Below are 19,620 nucleotides of genomic sequence, written 5' to 3'. Positions count from 1 at the left end.
ACTCTCGGAATATAAATATCTAAATGTAAACACGACCATTTTCTAGAACTATAGATGTTTTTAAAACTGTCGTATTTACATTAATAAACTCATAAGTGGTCATACACGAGTGTTTTATTATTATATTTAAATAATCACGTTATCCCACAATATTAATGCCAAATCAAAAAAATTGCTCTCGGGATTCAAATAAGATTTTTTTTAATTAACATGTAATGTCAGTTGCAAGAAATATTTTGGTACAAAGATCTTCAATTCCCTCGTAAATTTTACACCTATAATACAACATTAATTGGAATATTAATGAGTTCCAAAAAAAACGAGATGAAGATTACATCAATGGTGGCCATTCGCTGGATTTATATATTTTTATTCGTGCGTAAGCGTTATGAGTTGTTATGTCAATGAAAGATATCAATGTCGATTTTGAAAACTTTTTTTATTTTTTTATTTATTTGTTTGGAAATTATACAGCTTGTAGTTTTTTTTATAGTTAGATTGACAATGATAAAAGCCAATTTAGAACTCCTCATAGGTATATGTTATGAATACTGTTGTAAATTAAGCAAAAAAACGAGAAGATACGGTGGACGTGTGTGAGTGTATATGTGTGAGTGTATGTGTGTGTTTGTCTGGTATGTGGGTGTGTGTGTGTTTGAGAGTGGGAGTAAAAGGGTAAGGGTAAGGTATAAAATGGAAAATGCAGAAAAAAAGGATAATTAAAAGTTACTGAGTTATTTTACAAACTATAAAATCATACACTACTTAATGACTCACATTAGGAAGTACGAATGGTTGTATGAACTCATTATAATTATATCTCAAGAGATTAAAAAATGTGTTTTGAAATCGTCTTTACTACATTTACCCCAGAATTTTCGAAAGCGTATTTTAAAACCAGACAGATTAAAGCATAAGCGTACTCCTAATTTATTCATACAAATAAAAATACAACATGGGGTAAGAGAAGTAGTTTTCTGTTGAATCTAAAACAGAAACAAGATCCCCGTACATCAAACTGAATTTAATATAAAGTTCTGCAAATAACGGTGCATTGGAAAACTACCTCGCGGTTGGAAGATAAAAATACAACTGATTTCTCTCTGATCAGATGTGCAGGCAAATGTTTTTTGTTATTTTTATTCAGAGTTATATTTTGTTTTATTTTAATAATTTCTTAACACATTTATCCGTTTACATAGCTAAGATGATTAAAATAAATATTTATTTGTTTATATATTATATAAATATTATAGTTATACAGTAGGTACCATAATATTACAAACGAAATTAACAATGTAATGTTAATGTTACATCTCTTTTTTCACTTTTTCATACTATGAATGTACATGTGAAAACGTCAATAAAAAACAGAAATTTTGAAAAAAAAATTGGAAAACGTTTTTTTATTCATGTAAACTTGTAAAATAGTACTTTTTTGTAGAATAACGACGTGATTTAAATATAAAATAAATAATGAAAAAAAACTTGTATAATACTTCTTTTGAATTTATTATGTAAACACAACTAGTTTTGAGATAAACAGATCTTCTTATCGGCAGGTAAAATTACAAACTTTATTTGTATATAGTAAAAATGATGAGTTTTTTGTTTCCGGTTTAATTGCGCTTACGATGAATTTGTTTAAGTAATTTTTGATGTAATTTTTTTTTGTTGTAAAAAATGTATAAAAATCTATGTCCGATACAACAGAAAAATCTATATTTTTTAAATGTAAATCTGTTTGTATAAACATGTGATGGAGTAATATTACTCTGTGCATATTAAAAGCAGATGTGTCCAGCTTTTGTATATTTTTAGGTCTCAATATATAAGTTTATTGAATATTGACATAGGATAAAAGCTATGGGAAAACTAGTTCCAAATCACGACCCCGGTTTGATCAAATATGGTTAACTTTGTAGAAAAGGTTCGGCTTAAATAATATATGAGGCTGGAAGTTAGTATTTTTGTTTGGCACGCCACTGTTGGTCGGTAGCACACCACATATTTCTATAAAGTACACGGCCGTACCGTATGCAGCGAACATCATACAAATGCCTTGAATTCACAGAACGTCCATCGAGTTACTGGAAAATTCTAGACGCTTACTAAAATAGATCACCGCTTATCCGTCTGCACAAAAAGGATACGTTGTCACGGATAGTTATTGGGAAGTCTAATTCGGGAAATAATACACTCTCGTAGAGTGAAAACTTCGCTTCGTAACATTAGCAAATTGTGGACCTAGGTACATAAAATAATAACATGGATGTATAAAGATTGGAAGTGTACAAATCTTCTCTATAACTTTCCGAGAAGTAAAACCAAAGGGTTTTAAGTAACACACTCACACACACACACACACACACATATATATATATATATATATATATATATATATATATATATATATATATATATATATATATATATATATATATATATATATAAATATATATATATATATGTATATATATATATATATATATATATATATATATATATATATATATATATATATATATATATATATATATAATATATATATATATATATATATATATATACATATATATATATATATATATATATATATATATATATGTATATATATATATTTATATATATATATATATATATATATATATATATATATATATATATATATATATATATATATATATATATATATATATATATATATATATATATATATATATATGCGCAGAGCAACCTTAAAAGGGAAGCAGGAAGCGGGTAACAGTAGTATCTCAGAATGCCAGTATAGGGCAACATCTGTTCGAAGGGGTGCTTTATGCACAGAAAAGAAATAAGTACATTGGCGGGATTATAACTAAAAAGCAATACTTCCAACCAACCAAAAACAGACAGTGATATTGATCAAAACGTTTGATACCATTTAAATATAGCTGTTTGTAATCAGAGGGTAGATAGTACTTGACATTTAAAAAACATAAATTACAAAAGATGATAATAAGGAGGACATATCTGGGAGCAATCCTCAATACTCTTGACAAAACTACAGTAGACTCTACAATGTCGCGTCCTGACTGGAAACAAGCATAGTATTTCTATGCCTCCAGATAACTGACGTTTTCAATGTTTGCAGGGTTCAAGCTACATTTTTTTTTAAATCAAGCTTTATAAGATAATGTGGAAGAGGCAAATAATGTTTGCAATGACAGAGTGGTGGGGCGTTCGATTTTCTCTGCCTACCCCTACGAGGAAGCGGCATGATGGTTAGTTAGTTATTTACCAAGGACTGCTTTTTATTTTCTGTGACAATCTTTGCGAGTTATAAATACGTAGCTATTGTTTGCTATTGGAATAAAATATTTTTTTCAAAATATAAGCCATTAAAAAAAAAATAAAGTTCCGCTAGATTGCCAATATAACGCACTGTGCGTAGGCACGAGGAGATGCCTGAAATATTATATTAATTTTATATACATGCGTACTTCTTATTTCGACCGTTTGATTTAAATCAAAAGTATTTTCAATATATACGAGTAAATCCAGTATTAGTAAACAATTTTTTCTTCATAATTCCTAAGTATCACATAAACCCCTGTTGTTTTCATCCTGTCAATAAAATGACTCGAAGGCGTTTGAAGTATTTACCAGGATGTAATAATATACTTAGATATCGCTTTCCAACATCGATTAGCTTTTAATTTAAAGCTCGCGTTACCCGCCTGTTTTCTGAATTCGTTTTCCCAATTTCAAACCCGTAATATGAAGCATTTTATCAGTTGACAATTTACACAAGCTAGTGCGAGAACAGGTATGTAACCCGAGTGCCCTAGTCATTGCTTCTAATTTCTTTTTCCTCTTATATAGTATCTTTTAATTCTTCTCCATCTCCTTTCCAGTATAAAAGTAATGTTCTAAACTATATGCATCTCTGTATATTCTCATATAAATCTGGAATCTGGAATATCTCATTTAATTCAGTAACCTTTACGTACAATCACGTTACACATCAAAGAGAACTATCGGATTTGACGTTCTCTTCACACAAAAGGATCTTTTAAAGATTCTCTTTATGTATATTAATAAAAAAATTAAATGAAATTTTCGTTCATAAATTCATTTTGAAAGAAAAGGTATAATAATATTTAATAATCAAATTCCCAGATTAGGAATATTTTCAATTCGGAACAAAGACGATTAAAGGAACATTTTCGTAAGGATTTTGTGTATTCGTAGTTCCAAATTCGAAAAATAATATCAGAAATAAAATTCGTGAAACTGACGTGTGCTGCGAGCAGTACCTAATTAAGGGCTTTATGGCAGGTCGACATGGAAACTAGGAATGTACAGTGATGTGTAGGTGTCACTTTATATGAAAGGTTTTTAATCAAGCCTTTAACAACACGTATCCCGCTACTACCAATTTTAATTAAATCGAGGCCATTACTTCGCAGGAGGCTACGAGCCCGTTCGGAAGGAAAGTCAATATAACTTTTGCCAGTAGCTTTGTTTCGCATACGGAATGTGCTTTGTTGATTGAAAGGTTTTAAAAATACGATACAAATTCCGGCCTATACGCTACAAGCCACGAAACTGATGTGAAGTACATTATTGTTTATCTATGACGTCATTTTAAAATAAATAACAAGCTTAGATCTCAAACGTACAAATTCAGCACTTGACCGGCTGTCCTAGCGATCAGACTTGTCGCTGCGCATATTTTTTTAGAATATATGCGATATGTATTGAAAAAAATATTGATCATTTTTTTATACTCCTCACCTGTCAAAAACTCTTGTTTTATAAAAAAAAAAAAATTATATTTCGAAAAAAAATCTAATATAAAATTGATATTTTAAGCGAAAATTCAATTTCGTCATATTTAAGCTGGGTTTAAAGAAAATTAAGTTGCAATTTATCGTTTATTGGGCTAAGAATACAACAAAAATATCCGAATGATTTCTTTTAAACCATTAAAAATATATATTATTTTAAACCAATTTTCTTCCTTAGGTATAAAAAAAACGTGTTTTTTTTTATATTAGCCAATAAAATATTTATGTATGTTAAAATCAACAAATATGTGGGAGTTTAGAAATTAATGAATATTTTTTAAAAGCATAAAATATAAAATTATTTGTACCTGAAGTCAAGCTATCACAAATGTGGAAAATCTTGCAACATACAAAATATGCTGACCCCGAAACAATGCTTAAATCTATGATAGTTCTCCCTTTATCTATAAAACTATGTCAACTCACAGGAAGATAATAAATATCTACAGAAATAAGTATGTTCCATTCATGCAATGAGTATGTACATATATAATAGTAGTTCAAACATTATAATTGATTATATAATTGCGTAGCATACGATTTATTATGTATTATATCCCTATAACGCTCATTAAGTATGTAGGTAATATGCCTAATATTTATGTACATTACATACCGACATTCACCTACCTACCCACTGAAAATACGTACGTATGGTACAAAGCACAAAGGCATTTCCCCCCTATCTGGTGACGTAATATTCCGGATATAATACCGATAAAGCAAATATCGATTTCCTTTCCTATTCAACGTCTATCTGCGACTACTTCCAACACCAGCAACCTCTCATTTAATATCTAATCTCACATTCTGAGATCCTAATCGTATTCAAGTACGGTAGAAAACCAATACTTTATACACACACATATATATATATATATATATATATATATATATATATATATATATATATATATATATATATATATATATATATATATATATATATATATATATATATATATAATATAATAACCATATCCGCTCCCTAGGTGGAGCATATGGAGTCCACAAACTGTCTCCAGGCTTTTCTGTCAGCTGCCAGCTCCCTTGCATCCTCCCAAGTCAGATCCGCGTCGCGAAGTTCTGACGAGAACTGCCGACGAATTGTCAGCAATGGTCGTCCTGGGCGGCGCGAACCTGATGCCTTGTAAAAGAGGCAAGCTTGATTAAGGCTCTCAGGAGGCATGCGGAGTACGTGGCCAAGCCAACTGAATCGCCTTTTTTTGACGACAGTTGTGACCAAGATTTGCTGCGTCCTACGCCTTATCTCTTCATTCCTCACAAAGTCAAACCACCGCACGCCTAAGATTCTCCGCAAACACCTGTTCTCAAAGCTTAGTACACGGCTGCTTTGGGCCCTTGTAAGGTGCCATGTTTCACAGCCGTATAAGAGAACAGGAGCAATGCAGGCATTGTATAGGCGGCATTTGGTTTTCACCGAGTATAAATCCGATCTCCAGACAGCCTTCATACTGTTGAATGCGGACCCAGTGAGTCCTAATCGCACTCCCAGTTCCTTTTGAAGGCTGCCATTTTCAGTCGCGTACACTCCCAAGTACTTGAAACTCTCGACCCTTTCGATGCGCTGGTTACTCAACGTCAAGGGTTGTTGGGCATCTAGGCATGAGCTGTTGCACAACACATGGGTTTTTGCAACATTTATTGTAAGCCCCATGTGCGTAGAGTACCTATTTACCCTGTCGACGATCAATTGAAGACCCTCGACGGAGTCATCAATTAAAACAGCATCATCTGCGTACTCTAGGTCGCAGAGTTTCCGGGAGGGGGAGATGGATATACCTCGGTCAGATGGTAATGACTTTCGAAGAATGAAATCCATGAGGATGATGAAGAGAAACGGTGCAAGGACGCAGCCTTGTCTGACTCCGGTAGAGACCCCAAACCAATCCGTGACAACATCGTCAACTCTCATTCGGCATTCACTATTGAGGTGAAGGGACTTAATTAGCTCCACTAATTTCGCAGGCACCCCATAAGCTTCCAGTACTTTCCAGAGTGTGGGCCTGTGCGGACTATCAAACGCTTTCTCATAGTCTACAAAACACATCGCCAGAGAACTGTTAAATTCCTGGCTCTGCTGTAGAATGTGACGAATATTATGGATTTGATCCGCACAGGACCTGCCAGGCAGAAACCCTGCCTGGTTTTCTCTGAGCACCTGCATAATGGGGGCTCGGATTCTCTGCAAGATTACGTGGGCAAGCACCTTCCCAGGTACGCTGAGTAGCGTAATGCCGCGGTAGTTGTCACAGTTGAGTGGATCGCCCTTCTTATGTAACACGGTAATCTCCCCATTTACCCAGTCTCTAGGGCATCGCTCTTCTTCCCACACACTGGACATTAATTGGTGTAAAGGGCCAATAATGCCAGTAACGCTGCATTTCAAGAATTCCGGGTGGATACCATCAACACCAGGGGCAGTCCCATTTTTCAATTTCGACACGGCAGCTATAATTTCTGCCTGTGTCGGTGGACCATCAGGTATGGCGACCGCCCGCGGAATGCTTGACGCAGCCTCCGTGGGAATATCGAGGATGATTGGAGGAGGAGGGCGATTCAAGACCCTGTGGAAATGATCACGCCATATTTCCTTTATACGATCCGCGTCAGATTCGGTAACTCCATTTGTGTTTTTCACAGCTCCAGGGGTTACCGAATTCTTTCCGCAGATCTTCCTTGTTATTTGGAATAATTTCCGCGTGTCATTTCCTTGGGCGGCATGTTCCGCCGTTACAATAAGAGAATCGAGATGACGGCGCTTATCGAGTCTGCATGATCGTTTGACTATACGATCTTGGCGCCTGTAGTCATCTCTGAGGGTGTCCAGTTGGTAGGGGTCACTTTCACTGTCCCTCAGTGCTTTTAAGTGAGCGCGCTCAGCCATCTTTCCCCAGGTCTCATCTGACATCCAATGGGGTCTTTCTCCTATCCTGGGGCCAAGAACCTCATTGGCGGAAGAGTTGAGAGCCGATTTGAGACTGGCCCACTGTGCCTCAATCGAGTCAACATTAATGGGCTGAGGATCGGTGTCTTGCTGGACACGTTGTCCGACCGTTTCCTCGAATCTCAATCTTATTTCGGCACTCTTCAACTTGTCTAAGTTGATTCTCTTCCGCCGAGGACATCTCGGCAGACGTTTGAGCTGCAGACAGATTCTTCCGACGAGTAACTCGTGGTCACTATGAATGTCGGCCCCTCTGTAGGACCTGACATCGAGGAGCTCTCGCCGGTTAGCACGTCCATAGAGGATGTGATCTATCTGCGCTCTTGTTCGTCCGTCAGGGGAGGTCCAGGTGTACTTATGGATGGACCTATGGGGAAATAGCGTACCACCAATGACAAGGTCGTTAATACTAGCGAACTCGACCAGTCTTTCTCCATTGCCATTGGCTTGCCCATAGCCGTGCCTTCCCATCACCGTTGGGGCAAGTGATGGGTCTGTTCCGACTCTCGCGTTAAAATCTCCCAATACTACCACGCGGGTTCTTCTTGGGAGAGAGGCGATGACCGCATGGAGAGAGTCGTAGAAGGCATCTTTTGTTTGGGCATCTGCAATTTCGGTAGGCGCGTAGCACTGTAGGACAGTGACAGAACTATCGGCCGTTTGGAGGGTGACGCGTATAAGCCTTTCAGAAATTGGTTCCCAACTAAGCAAGCACTTTGCTGCTCTTTCTGAAAGGAGAATTGCCACCCCTTGACGGTGATATCGTTCTTGGCCGGAGTGCAGACACATGTGACTATCCAACAACCTCTTTCCAGATCCTTTCCATCGCGACTCGCTCAGTCCTAGGATATCTAACTTGTAGTCATCCATGATACGAGTCGCGTGAATATCTTTTCCGTGGACCTGCATTGTCCGCACATTGTACGTTCCAATGCGGAAAGATGAATTGTTGGATAGGAGCCGTTTAGTGAGCGCAGTCCTAATACCACAGCCGGGTCGGGGGGTGCCAGAGAAGCCGGTGTCCGAGGCATTTCGTGGACTTATCGTAATCAAAGGGTTTAGGGAGGCAGAGTGATTGGCCCAGCGCTCCCGAGGCCTGAGGTCCGAGGACCCCTCAACAGGTCGGCTCAACCTTGTTTCCCGCTTTGTCTGGTCTCTCTTCACCAACCTGCTTGGCATGGGAGACCCTTCTGGTAGTTAGACTACCGCCATAGCCTGGTGAATCACTGAGGCACGCAAGCCCCCTCACCGCGACAAGGTGGGGATCAAGAGGGGGAAATAAATACAGAAAATATATACATATATATATATATATATATATATATATATATATATATATATATATATATATATATATATATATATATATATATATATATATATATATATATATATATATATATATATATATATATATATATATATATATATATATATATATATATATATATATATATATATATATATATATATATATATATATATTATATATATATATATATATATATATATATATATATATATATATATATATATATATATATATATATATATATATATATATATATATATATATATATATATATATATATATATATATATATATATATATATATATATATATATATATATATATATATATATATATATATATATATATATATATATATATATATATATATATATATATTCCCCTATGCCTAAGACTTTTGACCTAGCTACGGCTTATGGTACACCTTATTAAAATGGTACTTAGATACCTATTACTACTCCCTAGAGTTTACAAATAAATAAAATAATGCTAGTTTCCGTAATTTCATAAATTGCATCAAGTAAAATATTACATACTCATCGTCATAAGTACAACCCTATTCGCACTTTCTATTTTTATTTCAATCATAACCGCAAATCTCAAAATTTTATTTTGCAGTTGCTAAAAATAATAAAGTAGGTAATCTTCAAAAATTTGGCTAAACACCTTACACTTATTTGTCTTATTCCTGTTACCGTTTAGGAATATCGAAATGATTGAAATTTTTTAACATGTAGACCTGAAAATTTAATTGTATCCAGGGTCTTTCAAGTGCTTTATTTTTGTAAATATTTGACACAGATAGATATTCTGCAATAAAATTTTGTTTCATAATGATGTGTATCAAAATAATGTTCTAAAGTTTTACACTTCCCGGTTCAAGCAAATGCAGGTAACTGTATTACCAACAGTCGCTATTTTAGTACCGATTGTATCCGCGTGGTGCACCGTCGCTAGTCGCCATACGGCTTTTGCCTGGCGTCGCCTTCGCAATTGGACGCGGTCTGTGATAGTGATAAGCGTAGTTTTAATTATAAGTACAATGTATGTTTGTTAAAAATAATGTATTTTTCTACATTCTCATGGTGTTAACAAGTACCAATTTTATCGAGGTAATTATGTTTTTTTGATCATTTTTTTGTAGTTTCGTGCGAAAAAATCGATATCTAGCGTCGTCCGCCATGAGGCTGAACTTGATAGGTTATGTTACATGTTACCGATACGCCAAAGTTCAAGTAACGGTGCACCATGTATAATAAATATCCTCTTATAATTTATAAGGACAGACGATGCGATCTGGTTTTACAGGTTTAACGCGTCGATATGTCGATCGCTTTTTACGCTCTGTCGCAAGTTGCCGCTCTCGGATGACAACGAGAACGAGAACGAGGTAGAAGTAACAATAGTGTTTGGCTGGAACAACATCTAAAACTTTTAGGTATCTGTCAAATTTTGAACCACAAATTTACGCGCGGATAGCTCTTCATTCATAGCTTGATGTATTTCGTGATACATTATTTTAATAACATAACCTAAACTATGTTTAAAAATATTCCTTTAAAATCAACCGTAGCCGAGTTTCCCGGGTCCGAATTCCAACGAGATTAACGAAGACATCAGTGCATTTTTACTTCATTTAAAAAAATCCGCCTCCGTAGCGTTATCAAATTTTGTAAGGTGATGAAACGAAATCGCGTACATATTCATTTATTACGAAAATATTCTATACTGCACACATAAATAATTTCTGGTTTTTATAATTCTTTTTCGTTTTGTACTGTATTTTTTTTTTAATTTTTCGTGACTCATGTACATTATCAGTGTTTAAGTTTCTAAAGCTTGTTTGAGTGTGGGTATCCTACCCGTAATAATTTTCCAGTTTGTATTGATGTGGATCACCTATGGGCAGTTTCGCTAAGGTAAACAATGATATATTCAAGTCCCTGTGGACATTCCTGGCAGCGAATGAATTAATAGACACTACAAGCCTGATGTCCAATACACTATCGTTTGTTTTTTTTCCATTTACATATTGACATGTCTTACCAATAAAGTCGATCGTCAGAATTGCTACTTAACAGGAAAGCGATTCTATGTTTTCCACACATTTGTTTAGACTCTTATAGCTGGTAATTTGAATAAGGCCACAATGCCTACTATTTGGCTAATTTTTTTTTTATAATGAGTTATTTTAGATTTTTAGTTTAAAAAAGGTAAATTCTTCATTATTTGTTAATACCTGATTTTGAATTTGAATTTAAAATTCATCTAAATTTTGCACTCTGTTTTATTTGATCACAATTGCTACTTAAAACGAGGATTTTGATTGCGAAATTAGAATCCTCCAGTAAACAAGTTTATTACTGTATGAACTACCAACCATTTTGTAACCCAGCATACTGTTTTGGGTGTTATAATTTGAACTCCTTTTGATAGTTATTTACAGACCTTTTTCAAAATCAAATGTATTATTTTCTTAGTAGCTTATTATGTGAACTTTGTTTCGGCATCGATAATTCATTTTTCAATATTAGTGGATAGTTCTAAGCTTAGGATAGTTCTTGCTTCCAACACCCTCAAATAATGTTTAGTCTTGTAGCACAATACCTGCATTTTTTCTCATCCGACTATATGTTTGGCGTGTCGATATAGGTTTGCTAACTCGTGTACCTCATTAGTACCCTTTGGAAATGACCCCAGCAATCCCTGCCCAAGCCGAAATGTTGGGAGATTCCTCGAGTTAATACAAGGCGTGTTTTCCAGCTTCCCCCGCCTGCTGCAGCCAGTAGATAGAGCCCGTATACTCCTTTAAGCTGCCAACATTCCGCGTGACTCGAGCGACTGCACTACTTCCAGCATGGACGTGGAATCCAAACCCTCCCTCCACGATGAGGACTCCAAGGTCACCCTCACCATTAGACTCATAATGCAAGGAAAGGTAAGACCCGTCCCACCCGCCCCTTAACCTTTAGTTTTATCATTTCACCCGCAGTCTCCACTTCTAGTACCCCCTGCCTGACTACTAACGAACCTTGGCACTCATTTTTCAGACTGATGCGTATATACTATTAACTTTGGCCGAGTGCAATTTCTACGAGCGTAGTCCAATATGCGTTCTATACTTACTCCACTGTGAATAGGTCAATCACTTTAAGGTGGGGACTGACCGAAGCATTTCGTCGTAATGTAACATTCGCGGCGAGTATGCGGCTTCGGATGGAGCACTCGGAACGAGTGGCGAGCAGCTCGGCTCGCTGTACTGACTGTACGAATGCTCGCATCGTAACGTGGTACGTTACAACGAAATGACTCCGGGCAGCCCCCATCTTTAGGATACAGTCTAGAGTCTTCGGGAGATGACACAACCACCGTTAAAAAAATCTGGAATGTAAGTGGTACTTAGGTGGTAGAATGGGTGGTTACTTAACGCAGTTCTAACCTTCTTTTTCAGCATTATTCATTTTGATGATTAGCTCTCCTAAATTTAACCTATATTTTCGTCAAAACGTCTCAAATAATTTTCATCTACATATGAAGTGTGTTGGGAAGAAACTTCTTGTAACAATTTTTCAAATCTATAGATTTTTTCCTGTACATCAAATCATTCGGGGATTATAATTCTGTGATGAAGATAATTGATCACTTGTTTTGATTTACCATTGCAGTAATCTGCTCATTCTGATTAGAATAATGTATCAATTTGACCAACAAACTGTTTTTTTCTGTATCCTACACATTTAAATTTCTCCCTAAGAAATTAAAGTAATATTCTAGTTTTCAAAGTTATTTATCTCAAATTGCTAGGCACTGAAAACTTATGAACTAAAACATGAGTTGAAGTGAAATACTGCTTTTGTACAATTAGATAATATTCATGATGTGGTATTTGTATATTCAATGTGTTTATTATTAATGCTCTGTAAGAAAAATCTAGTGATGAAGTTGAAATTTTGATATGAAAATATCTGCATTTAAACATTCAGACCCAATCGATGTTGAAATTATTTCATAGAGTGCTTCTTTCATAGTTTTTATGCCAGGCAAATTTCCAAGCAACCAACATTCGTAATGAGTTATTCTAAACTATTTCCAGTAATCATTCGGTATTTGTTTCCATCTTGTGGGGAAGCCACAAAAAGTATACATACACGGTTTCATGTTATAGGGCAACCAAGATTATGTGTAATTTATATACAAAGTTACCAAATTACACATTCTTGATTTCAACGCTGATTACACGGGTATACCCTGAATTCAACTTATAATAATAATAATACAACATAAAGTTAAATCAAGAAACTTTCTACCTCTCTTTTAGTATACCCTCGATGTCATTAAGAATTGTGTAAGATGTTTGTATGTATTAGACAAAATATACGTATGTCATTTTCACATCATCTACCCAATATACTAATTTCTCTTTTTGTATTGAATTTAATATGAATTGATGTAAAAAATTATTCTCTTTGTTTTCAACCTTTTTTCAACTCATGTTCTTAAATAAAACACATTCTGTCAATTTATCATTTTTTTTACAAGAACCACTATTCAAAAGCTCTGGTATAGTTAAAAGATAATATAGGCTGTCAAATGATAATACTGCTTTTGTACAATGTTTTAAATATTACACAAGGTTAATGTCCAAGGAATTATGCAATTTTAATATTTTGCTTTGGTTAAGATAACATTTTTAATTGGACTAATTAGTTTTTCATGGCCAAATAAATAAATAAAAATTCAAGAACCACTATTAAAAAGCTCTGGTATAGTTAAAAAATGATATAGGCTGTCTGTTTGTTATTCTTTTTTTGTTTTTATACTTACTATTATTTTGTAAAATCGTTGCATTTCATTTTAGTTGATAAAGTGTATTCTAAATTGCAATCAGTGTTGGTATTGAGTTTCCTTGTGTGTTGTGCATCACAAACGAAATCATAAAATATGCAGAATTTATATTTCCCAGGTCGTATAATCCAATCAGGTGGAAATCTCATTAGTGCATGAAGTGCATTCGTAGGGGTGCTGGAAATACATATCAAGTTTCTCACTTTTAATCCGCATTTTTATACTTCACTGCATTCTCTGGAAAATCTATCCCTCGCGTCTGTACATTTATTTTTGTTGCAGGATAAAATAAAATAGAAAATATATTTACTAGTAACTTTGGATGATAATGTTTAGTAAATGAAACATTTCTCTGTTTATTATATTGTATCCAGATATTTCACAATAGAAATACATATTCACATGCGTATAAATTGATTTAATAGTGGTTACAATTGTGTTTTATACACTCCATATACAAGCACATCAACTTATTTTATCACAATAAGTATCCCAGCTTTGACATCAGCTGTTTTTTTTCAGATATATCAGATATAGTCACTCATATACACATGTGTTATGTACATATATTTTTTACAATATATCTTTTTAACTAAGAGTGCTACCATTTCAATTTTATTATTTTGTTCTATCAATATAAAATGGAAAACAATTAAACATGAACACGTTGAATTGTTTGTCTGCTTTTTTTTAAAAACTCATATTTGTTTATTTTTATGATATTATAATTCCAGGATGCTTTTATGACACTAAAATAATTTAAAATGGAGTCTTGAGAATGTCAAGACTACTCTCAATCAACAAGTAACCATTCAACAATCTTGAAATGTATGGATTTTAGAAATGTTTTCGTAGAAAAATTACATAACTTACAAATTTCATTTTATCATACAGTTTGCTAAATGTTATCATTAAAACAATATAAAATATCTTGACATCATTTAAAAGACCTAAAACCAGATGGTTTCAATCTTGTGATTGAAGTAACAGAGACTTTAACTGGTTACACACAGTTAAATGTCTTGCCCGTTGTAGTTAATTATCTCACATTGTGTACACCTATAGAGGTAAAGGATATTTATCGCCTCGTAAATTGAATAGATCTGTAGTGATTTTATTGTGTCCTGGACGTATCAGCATCTATTCTGGCTATCTGCCAATGTGTAGTAAGACTTGGCCTTTGTCCAGTCATCAGACACATGCAGTGCGTATCAACTCTTGTCACTCAATAATCTTTTATTGATTTTGTACGGAAAACACTCTCAGAAAATAATGTCCCACTCCTTAGACACAATTGTTGGACTTAACATTGTGTCGTTATTATCATTTTGCGTTTTATATATAAATCTCATTTTAGTTACTTGGTGTAGATATCACAGGGAATAGCTAAATTATGTTAACAAGCAGTTTTTAAAATTAATTTTATAAAATAACAAGGCGAAACAATTGTTACAAAATTTATTTTTGTGTATTTTTAACAATAAAATACAATTTAGTAGACTCAAAGAATCGGCGTTTGATTTTAATATTTCTTACATAAATTTACACATAGTATTAAAGAATTGTTTTATTTTTTTAAACTACTTAATCACCTTTTTTTAATGTCTCTTAATTAACGTAAAGCACAAGCAGCAGATTTTTAAGAGATGGAAAAAAAACTTTATTTTTATTTTGAATTGGTGTTGCTTGTACTTTTTCAATTAAAACTTTTATTGAAACGTTAACCATTTTAAAAGTTGTATAAAATTTAAGCTATCCCGTATTGTTTTATGTAATTTAGCTAACCTTAATTGTTTTAAAGATAGGCTCCTTGTCCTTAGGGTTTTTAAAAAAAATTATAAAATGTTTCTTACACTGATATATTTTCTTGAAGATTTCTAAATATCAATTACATGAATAATGCACTTAAATTATTCACATATTTACTGGTTGTTTTCAGATGTACTTAGAATTATATTGTTAGGCAAGTTTTAAAAACAATGAAAAAAAATCATAATATTTTATGTAAGGGACGTATTTCTATAGATATCGAAGTTTTAACCAATGGATTGAGCAGAAAAATAATATTTCCCATCAATATATTTTGGCATTATTTAATCTACAATTTATTTCTTTAGTGCTTTATTTTATTATATCATTTTCATTATTTTATGAAAGTATTCTTTTTGCTGTCGTTTAATAAATATTATTTCTCCTTTTTATTGATAATATTGTATGCAATAAACTGCCGTGCGTAATAAAGTTATAGATAACACTATTCATGATTAGAATATCCATTACAATATAGATAACAATGATATAATTAAAAAATAAATATTTATGGCACTAATAAAATATGCATGTTTCAGTAACATTTTCATAATCCTGATTTACTGCGTGCAGTTTTGAAATTGATTTATCTCTCTAGCACTGGTTTCCTACTGGTGTAATGACCCAGGAATAGAGGTTCAAGCGACCGACTGAAGAAGCATTCAAGTTAGCTGCCAGCACATATTTGATTAGGGAGTACCCTCACACGGCCAAGTGATCCCTGATATACTAACACTCTGCTGATGATATAATGCGTGACATAGCTCAGGACCGAGAGACATAATTGAAAATGTACACATGTATTCTGTCTTATAATAGATGGGTTCAGCTAATAATAGACGGACTGTTGTTGTTTTTTTGCTGACAAACTTAATTTGATATTTTTCTCTGCATCGCTTAGATAACATGTTGATGACATGACATTTTATGAGGCGTTTAAACTAAAACAATTGTTCTGAGTTTATTTATTTTTCCACTAATTGACTAAATGAGTCGGCTTGTGATCTATGGTAGCATCTTAGTTCTAAAGTGCAGGATTTTATTTTCCACTAGTAAATTAATTTCTATTTTCTAGAGACGACATGCCTAGTATCAGAAAATATCCGGAATATAAATTTTATTCTTCAATTAAATTTATAATTAGGTATGAACATAAGCAACAGTTGGAAAAGTTTTTTTTTACAAAATGGTTTCCAAACATTTATATATATTTTTTAATTCATATGTTTATTTTATTTTAAAAAATCTTCTAGTCTCATTATGTTCACAAATATTCTGATTTCATACTATTTTTGTAGGCTTAAGCGGCTTGTTATTAAAAATGTTGAAATTTTTTTAGTTAAGTTGTCTGGGACCCAAAATAACTAATAAATTTAAAATATTTTATTCTCTAGCATACATAAATCCTATCCCATAGTTGCAGGTTGAAATACCACTTATTTAATGTACACACACTGCACATACATATTTTGTCCTTGCAATAATTAATTATATATTTTGTTTTTATTTTTGCAGGAAGTTGGAAGCATTATCGGAAAGAAGGGTGAAATCGTAAAACGCTTCAGAGAAGAGGTAAATAGATATAAAATGTAAATATATCTGTAGAAATATGTAAACATAGAAACAAAATTCAATGATTATCCTGACGAAATATCATTACTTTACATATCTTTGTAACTCACGAAAATCTCCCAAAAGAACTCATATACCAATGAAAGGATATCTTTCAATGTTCATATTGAATTGCATTCTTTGTATTTGTATGTGAGCATACAATTATTTTTTTGTTACTAGAACACACCTCGCTCACTCCTTTCAAGAACGTCATAAATCAAAAATGGTCAATTTTCAGTTTTGCATGTTTTCGGAATGCCCAAAAAATGTACTATATCCCAGCAAAAGAGGCATATTTTCAACTTAATATTTACCCGCTACAGGACAGAAAGTGTTGTTTTTGCATTTTGAAGAAAAGGTATTGCTTAGTTATTTTTTAAAAAAAACTAAATATTTTTCAGTTACAGAAAAAACCCTCAGGTTTTACCTAAAAAGATCTGTTGCACAGTAAAAAGTTCAGTAATTGGCTTGATATTCATTTTTAAAACATTGTATTATATTTTTAAACTTCAAAAACGTTCTCCTGAAAAATCAAGTTTTTTGGTTTATGACGTTCTTGAAAGGAGTGAGCGACCTGTTAACACATCAGACATTTTGTATCCCTTAATCATAATGTAAATTCAATTTTTTACTCACAATGTTGTCTTTGTTCCTTTTCCCAATATTACTATTTCAGCCAAGTTTAGCGTTCATATACCTGCATAATATATACCCCGTGATGAAAACATAACACAGAGGGTGGGCATTAAAAGAGACAGCATCACATTGTTCTCATGTTTTTTTCGGGAACCAAGCATTATCAGGATGTTTGCGTAATGTTTTGTTGTTTTCTTGAGATGAAGCCGCCTAATGATACATAGATTATGAGATCTGAGGGTATTTTCTATAATAATCAGGTTATGATATTTAAAAATGGCTGCCTTTACAATCACGCTTAAAACAGCGGTTAGCGTTTTGCGTATAAATTTTCAGGCAAATGATTAAGCCTCTGAACTTTTTTGAATTTGTTGCCTTTACACAGTAAGCAAAACAAATATGTATAAACATTATTTTGAAACATCTGTATATTTAAAAACAGTTTAAAAAAAAGTTTGTTATCATTTACTGTTACTAGTGATATTTTTATGCATTGCATTGTTATTAATTCAATGTTTTATTTTTAATTTACAGTCTGGAGCTAAGATAAACATATCGGATGGTTCATGTCCTGAGAGGATCGTAACAGTGACCGGACCCACAAATGCCATTTTCAAAGCATTCACCCTTATCTGCAAGAAATTCGAGGAAGTAAGTCAAAACCACTCTCCAAAGTTTATTTATACACGTGGAAATATTATATTTTAAACAAATGTATACTTTGTAGCCGATGAATAACACCAAACCAAATGTAGTCATTGCAAATCAGTAAATACATGATACAAAAGTAGTTTAAATTATTTATTCAAATTGTACAGCTTGAGTATATATTGAAAGTTCTTTGTCACAATCAATTAAATAAATACAGATGCTATTTATTCTTTATCTTTTTAGTGATTATTGAGTATAGGGGGTCCGGTGGCAGAATTAGGATTTAAATTTTTAATAAAAAATAAACTGCAAAAGATAAACATTTATTTCAATAACTATTACTAAGAAGTGCGGATTGTTTTCTTAAAAATTATTTTGTCTAAATGTAGACCGTCATGTCAGATACACTCCTGGAATCTGGCCTCAGTATTCCGTGCCACTCGCTAGGCAAGCGACGTCGGGATGCCGTTAACTTCATGAATGATTTTTTTTTTAGTGCAGAAATTGTCGTGGGGTCGGTTTTATACACATTACTCTGCAAACGATCCACGGCCGGGGCCCAGCACGACATCGAGAACAAATAAAAAAATCTAACTCGTGTTTCCACTGTATATGAAAAAAACTGAGAAGAATAAACATGTTATTAAATTATTATTCTTCTTCTAACCCTTATACGCACCCAATGGTGCATAGGGCACTGCATTGTAATATAAACAGTGTTATCTTGATCGTTAAATACACGAAGGAAAGATGATCAACCTTCCGCTTCAGGTACCAGTCCAGGGTTGTATTTAATAAATTATACCATTGTTATAAAAAATTGTTCATTTCGTAAAATGTTATGAAAATCAGAGGTTTAATGTCATACCATTGATATATAAATATTATTCATTCCGTAAAATGCCTTGAAAATCAGAGAGGTTGAATGTTGCCATGTCTTTTGTTAAATAAAT

General features: G+C 33.3%; 2 protein-coding genes across 22 annotated transcripts in view; one reads left to right on the top strand and one right to left on the bottom strand.

Moving 5' to 3' along the window:
* Positions 1 to 8,979, bottom strand: part of LOC148305525 (protein CFDP2-like) — a 38,453-nt gene extending 29,474 nt beyond the window's left edge. Inside the window, exon 1 of the mRNA XM_088266571.1 lies at positions 7,647 to 8,979. Coding sequence (XP_088122697.1) covers positions 7,647 to 8,979 — 1,333 coding nt within the window. The remainder of the gene's footprint in view (positions 1 to 7,646) is intronic.
* Positions 1 to 19,620, top strand: part of LOC148305524 (poly(rC)-binding protein 3-like) — a 258,974-nt gene that overhangs the window by 218,980 nt on the left and 20,374 nt on the right. For 17 of the 21 annotated variants that reach the window (XM_088266569.1, XM_088266570.1, XM_088266567.1 and 14 more), the window contains exons 1-4: positions 10,079 to 10,224; positions 11,876 to 12,050; positions 17,282 to 17,338; positions 18,551 to 18,667. In XM_088266569.1, coding sequence (XP_088122695.1) covers positions 11,970 to 12,050; positions 17,282 to 17,338; positions 18,551 to 18,667 — 255 coding nt within the window. In that variant the 5' untranslated portion in view covers positions 10,079 to 10,224; positions 11,876 to 11,969. Of the gene's footprint in view, positions 1 to 10,078; positions 10,225 to 11,875; positions 12,051 to 17,281; positions 17,339 to 18,550; positions 18,668 to 19,620 lie in introns of those variants that run through there. The other 4 variants (XM_088266566.1, XM_088266559.1, XM_088266554.1 and 1 more) reach the window with 1 other exon arrangement.

Source organism: Brachycentrus maculatus, unplaced genomic scaffold (genome assembly GCF_059751285.1).
Source record: "Brachycentrus maculatus isolate JH-2025_06_01 unplaced genomic scaffold, ASM5975128v1 h1tg000270l, whole genome shotgun sequence".
Classification (NCBI taxonomy): Eukaryota; Metazoa; Arthropoda; class Insecta; order Trichoptera; family Brachycentridae; genus Brachycentrus; species Brachycentrus maculatus.
This window is presented reverse-complemented; position numbering and strand designations above follow the sequence as displayed.